Genomic DNA, 6,000 nt, shown 5'->3' with positions numbered 1-6,000 from the left:
TGCAGGTATGTGGTGCGGCGACTGTCCACGCAGGTCCGGAGGAGAAGGTTCTAGAAGTCCCAGGGAGGTGGGCATTCTATGGCAGTTGGACCCCTTCAAGGGAAGGGAGCCATTTCCTTACTGGCCTGGGAAGGAGCTGCGGTCAGCTCGTCTGATGGAGGAGCCATTTGCGTGAGCTGGTCAGTGGCTTCACCGCGTGGGGGTGCTGGGGCGGAGCTGAGGGCAGCCTTGCAGGCAGCAGCCCATCACCCACTGGAACAGGAACGGCAGGGAGGAGATGCGGGCTCGGTTCCAGCGTCACCAGCCCGCAGGGTGCTCTGCACCCGGTGCCCGGCCGGTCAGGGGTCTGCCCACAGTCGGCCCCTCCCGACTCCGTCTCCCAGATGTCCCCACACCAGCTGCTCCAGACCAAGCTTCTCCCGGGAGCCCCCACCCCAGCTTCCTCCTGTCAAGGCCCCAGTGGGCCCCTCCCCAGAGGCATCACAGGGACAACACCGTCAACCGGGACCTCCTGGTCCTCACCCGCACAATGTCCAGACGGGAATTGGGCCGGAGACCCACGGGCAAACAGCACGGTTCCCCCCAGACCATTCTCGGAAGGATCCAAATCCACAGTCAGTCCCCAGAGGGTGCTCCCACGCCCCAGGAGCTTCACCAGCTTGGGGAACAGAGTGAGGCGCCCGTAGACACGGGGCTCCGCGTGCCTCCTGGTAGGACGAGGGCGGTGCCGGCCGCCCCAGGGAGCCTGTGGGGCAGGGGCACTCGTGGGGCCCAGCCCTGGAGGGTGCAGCAGCCGTGGGTGCGGCTAGACGCCGACCTGCTCTTCCTACCTTCAGGGGCGCCAGTGAGCCCCCTTTGTTGGCAGATGGGGGCTCCCCATCTGCTCCCGACCCCCAGGGCCTGCGGCACATGGTACAAATCTGCCCGCATCATGGCGGAGGCGGGAACAAACCCCAGAACCCGCGCCGGCTCCTAGCGCTGCTCCGCGGGCTTGGACCCTCCCAGGTCAGGGCCGCCAGGGCCCGCTGGTGCTGCTCACTCCATCTTGGTGCGTCCACGCGGGCGCTTCAGCGCCGAGGAGCTGGGCCCGAGGAATCGTAGCTTCTGGGCCGCGACACCCCAAAGACCCACGGCCCCGGCTCCCCAGGCAGGGGCACCCCACCTCCGGCGGCGACGGAGCCCAGCCTCGGCTTGCCTGTCAGCCAGGGGAGGCCCCGGAGGGGACACGCACCTTCTCCCCAGCAGAGGCCGCGGGGAGTCTGAGCTTGGATTGCTGGGGCACCTGGTGGCGGGGGGAGGCTGAAGCAGGGCAAAAATTGGGGGACGCTAAGGAGGCCTCAGGCCAGGGAGACATGGTGAGCTCCACCCATCCGATGCCGCCTCTTTCCGGGCCCAGCCAGGTCCTGCCGCCCCATGTCTGTCCACCGCCGCCGTCCCCCACCTGACCTGCTGTGGCCTCTCACTCCCAGCAGGGCCTCCGCGGCTGTTTGCTCTCTGATGACAAGGGCAGGCGCTGTCGTCTGGCCGGGAGCCACGGGGCCACCTCTGGGGGACAGGGCAGCGCTGCAGCAGGACAGACGGGGCCTGACCGGGAGGGGGAGTGGAGGGGGGACGGACACCTCCCCCCGGCTCCCCCATCCCCCGCCTCTCCTCCTCCGCCCCCAGCAACAAACAGCATAGGGCGAAGGACCCTTCCTTCCTCCCTCAGAACAGGGACCCCGCACGGCCTGCGGCAGGTGGCAAGGGGCTGCGCGCGCTCGCTGACCGGTGCCCGCTGCGGGAGGTCGGCATGGCGCTCGCGCAGGACGTCAGGGCCGAGTACCTGGAGGGGGTGGCCACCCTCCTGCTGAAGTTCAAGCCCGACAAGTGGAGCAAGATGCTGGGCGCCGAGGAGAACGTGGCGCTGCTCACCGAGTTCTTCGACAAGCACGAGGCCAGGGTGCTGGTGCTGACGCTGCACCACTCGGGCGCCGTGGTCCCCTGCCTGGGCTTCCCCGCCACGCTCAAGTCCAAGGGCGTCTACTTCTTCAAGAAAAAGCTCAGCAACGTCACCAAGAACAACTACAAGGACCTGCTCATCTACGGGGACATCGGGCCCGCGCCCGTGGAGCAGCTGATCGCCATCGTGGAGGAGGTGGGCGCGGGGTGCGGGTGCGCAGCGGGGCTGGAGGCGGGGCGCGGGGCACGGCCTGCGGGGCATGGCCTCGAGTCCTGCCAGCAAAGGAACCCCCTCCCCCCAGCCCCGCTCCAGCCCCCCGGGGTTGGAAGGGCTGGCCGCCCGGGGGTGCTGTGCACCTGCAGGCCAGCGGGGCCCAACTGGTTGGAGGCCCCGGCCTGTTCCCAGGAAGTTGCGGCCCATTCATGGGCGAGTGAGGGGCTTCCCGCTTGCGAGCCTTTGGGCTCAAGAATGAAAGGACGAGGGCTGCTGTTTCCTCCGCGCCAGCCTCGGGCAGGTACGGCAGGTGCTGCCCACCTGAGCTGTCAGACTTGACCTTCCAGTCCTCACCGCCTCACCTGTGCAGGGGGCTCTCACCCCAGGTTGTGCCAACACAAAGCCCAGGGGCTGCTCCCCAGGCCTGGAGACGAGGAGCTGGAGGGCAGAGCAGCTGCCTTGTCCTATTTGGGTGCTAGAAGCAGCCCCACAGTCTTGGGGGCGGTGTGGCTCCTCCAGGGCCTCGCTCCTTGGTGTGCCAATGCAACCTTCTCCCCAGAACACCAGCCACGTCAGATGGGGGCCAACCTGTGACCTCATTTATCTTAGTCACTGCTGGAAAGGCCCTGTCTCCAAATACAGTCCCATCCTGAGGGGCGGGGGGCAGAACTGGGAGATGTGGGGGTGGGGGACACAGCTCAGCCCCAACAGCACCCCAGGAGCACGGGACCCTTGCCCAGCAGAGCACGTGTGGTCAGGGCTGTCCCCATTGTGGGGCTGGCTCCCCAAGGCAGTGACCCAGAGCTGGGTTGCCATCACTGCTCTGCGGAGGCCTGGAGCAGGCCGTGGCTCTGCAGCCTCTGGCACAAGGGCACCGCCCTCTCCAGGGTCCCCGAGCATAAGGCACGGGCAGATCCAGGGGGTCATTTCCTCCTAGGTGCTGTACTCGCTGCTAAACCAAAGTGAAAACATGGTCGGGTGGCCCCGGGTGGTGTCGGAAGACATCGTGAAGCAGGTGCACAAGCTGAAGAACGAGATGTTTGTGATGGGGGGCAAGATCAAGGGGAAGACGCTGCTGCCCATCCCAGAGCACCTGGAGAGCCTGGATGGCCCGCTGGAGTCCATGAACAGGTAGGCAGCCACAGCCAGCACTGTGGCACTGCTGGGCAGTGGCACTGCTGGGCAGGCCAGGATGGGCCACCAGAGCCCCCCGTTTCCAGCCCTGCAGCCTCCCCACTCCTGTCAACACGTGTACCGGACCAGCCATACCACAGCATCACAGGTGACACTGTCATACACAGCACGTGGCACAGAGGGGCAGTGAGGGCCTGGGAGGTGGTTCACTGGTCCTCGGGGGTCTGCAGCTCTAAACAGAGGTCTGGGAAGTGGGGGACCTGAGGGTCCCTTGCACCTGCCCAAGGCTGTGGGGCTGTTAGTGTGACTTCTATCTACTCACACAGAGGGGCTGCTTTTGGGGTTTGGGGGGCTCATTGCACAGGCTCTGCCATTCACTAAGCCCCTAACATGGGTCCCATGTGACCCTCACAAGAATTGCAGGGAGGAGCCATCTCAGCTTGGACCCCACCCCAGAGCTGGTCCTGCTCCTCTTTCTTGGGGGTGCTCACATCACTCACACCCCCGTGGTCAGCTCAGGGTCCCTCACAGCTGGGTGCCATGGGGGGTTCTCCATCCCCCGGGCGGCCAAAAGGAACCCAAGGTACCCCAAGCTGTTGGCAGCGGGCGGGCTGGCTGAGGGCCGCAGGGCGGGGCGGTCCCTCCAGGCACAGAGCCCGCAGGCCGCACGCCGGGTCCATCATGCTCGGCCTTCCACAGGATCTCGACCCTGGACAACACGCTCCTGCATGCCATCGAGACCATCGTCATCGACTGGTCCCACCAGATCAGGGACGTGCTGAGCAAAGACTCGGCCCAGGCCCTGCTGGACGGGCTGAACCCCCTGCCCCAAGTGGAGTTTGAGTTCTGGGAGGCCCGGCTGACCAATCTCAAGTGCATCCACGAGCAGGTGACCCCTGCCCCTGGGGCTCAGCTCGGGGGTTCCAAGCTCCCGTGCGGCCCGACCCGCGGCCCTGGTTCCTCCAGGAGGGCTGATGCTCCCCTCCCCGCAGCTGAACAGGCCCAGAGTGAACAAAATCGTCGAGATCCTGGAAAAAGCCAAAAGCTGCTACTGGCCGGCCCTGCAGAGCGTGTACACGAACATCACCGAAGGTGAGCCCCGAGGATGCCGAGGGGGCCCCGTGCACCCCGGGAGCGCCCACCTCCCCAGCCCCACCTTTCTAGCAAGACCTGCCTCTTGAGGGGCTGACGCGCAGAGCGGAGTGCGGGGGGCCGGCCTGGGCCTACGCGTGTACCAGGCGCCTCTCCGTGCAGGCCTGAAGGAGGCTAACGACATCGTGCTGTACCTGAAGCCGCTGCGCATCCTGCTGGAGGAGATGGACCAGGTGGACTTCATGGCGGTGAGCACGGGAGAGGGGTCCCTGGGGCCGGGGGCCTGAGCGGCTGCGGGTCTCTGGGCGGTGGTCAGTGCATGCACCTGGGCACCTGCTCCGTGTCCTGGGGGCCCTCCCGACGCCAGGCCCAGGCGCCAGGCGGCATCTGACCAAGCGCCCGCGGGGAATCTCCCCAGCTGCCGACCTACATCACCAAGGTGCTGTACACCATCTGCTTCATCTGGGCCACCTCCGAGCACTACAACTCGCCCTCCCGGATCATTGTGATCCTGCAGGAGTTCTTCAACCAGCTCATCGAGATGGTAGTGCCCGGGCTGCGGCCCTGTCTGCCCCCGCCAGCCCCTGCCAGGCCCTGCGCCAACCCGCCCCCCCGCCCCCGTCATTTCTGCTCTGACCATCCCACCCGTGTCCCTCCCGCAGCTTAGCCTGTGGCAAAGGTGCTGGTACAGGGCTCTTGAGTGTGTTCCCCAGACCCGGCCACACCCCAGGTTGGGAGGGAGAAGAGGAAGAGCCAGGGCCGGCACCCCAAGGCAAGGGGGCCCGTCTGGCCCACGCCCAGCAGAGTCCCCTCTGCTTCCTTTCCACGAGCACATGACTTGGGGTTGCGGCCCTGGCTTGAAGGCCTAGGCTGCTGGGCCCGAAGCAGGGCTGAGACGCAGCCCCGGAGGGCCCCTAGTTCACCCCTGGCCAGGAGACGGTTGAGCAGGGGGGCAGGGCCTGGTCCCCATGAGTCCCCGTGGTGGGGGGAGGCTGGGACGGGAACCCGGGTCAGTGCCGGTGGAGGCCCCCGAGGGCCAGGCAGCCCGTGGCCGGTGGGAACGGTGTCGCCTTCCCTGCACCCCAGACCCGATCGTTCCTGAGCCCGGAGGAGGTGCTGAAGGGCCTGCAGGGGGAGATCGAGGAGGTGCTCAGCGGCATCTCACTGTCTGTGAGAGTCCTGCAGAGGCTCTACCAGACCTACAACTTCTGCTGCGCCAACATGAAGCTCTTCTTCAAGGTGCGCTCAGGGTGGGCCGGCCGGGGCTGCCCCCCACACCTGCGGAGGTGGGGGTGCTCAGGCCAGCTCAGCCGTCCTCTCTCCACAGCAGGACAAGGAGCCGATGCCCTGGGAATTCCCTTCTTCGCTTGCATTTTCCAGAATGAATTCCTTCTTCCGCCGCGTCCAGACCATTGAGGTACAAGTGGCATTTGCTTCATCTAGATCTTGCCGCAGGACACCTGCGCCTCCTTCTCAGCCTTCCCTGAGATGGTCTCAGAGGGACAGCGTAGGCCGCGCCCAGGCAGCTTCAGCTCGGCTGCCCGCTGTGCTTGGGATTAAAACAAGATTCCTTCAAGGCCGTCTCTCCACCACCCACACTAGTTTTCCTTCTGTTCCTGTCT

General features: G+C 66.2%; 1 protein-coding gene across 1 annotated transcript in view; it reads left to right on the top strand.

Annotated features, from left to right (window-relative positions):
• Positions 1 to 1,789: 1,789 nt before the first annotated feature.
• Positions 1,790 to 6,000, top strand: part of DNAH17 (dynein axonemal heavy chain 17) — a gene marked incomplete at both ends in the record, with an annotated part of 72,331 nt that continues 68,120 nt past the window's right edge. Inside the window, 8 exons of the mRNA XM_084237749.1 lie at positions 1,790 to 2,134; positions 3,090 to 3,283; positions 3,986 to 4,175; positions 4,279 to 4,378; positions 4,541 to 4,626; positions 4,797 to 4,922; positions 5,465 to 5,617; positions 5,709 to 5,795. Coding sequence (XP_084093875.1) covers positions 1,790 to 2,134; positions 3,090 to 3,283; positions 3,986 to 4,175; positions 4,279 to 4,378; positions 4,541 to 4,626; positions 4,797 to 4,922; positions 5,465 to 5,617; positions 5,709 to 5,795 — 1,281 coding nt within the window. The remainder of the gene's footprint in view (positions 2,135 to 3,089; positions 3,284 to 3,985; positions 4,176 to 4,278; positions 4,379 to 4,540; positions 4,627 to 4,796; positions 4,923 to 5,464; positions 5,618 to 5,708; positions 5,796 to 6,000) is intronic.

Source organism: Talpa europaea (genome assembly GCF_964194135.1).
Source record: "Talpa europaea genome assembly, chromosome: 7".
NCBI lineage: Eukaryota > Metazoa > Chordata > Mammalia > Eulipotyphla > Talpidae > Talpa > Talpa europaea.
The sequence above is the reverse complement of the archived record's forward strand: the minus strand, read 5'-3'. Positions and strand labels throughout refer to the sequence as shown.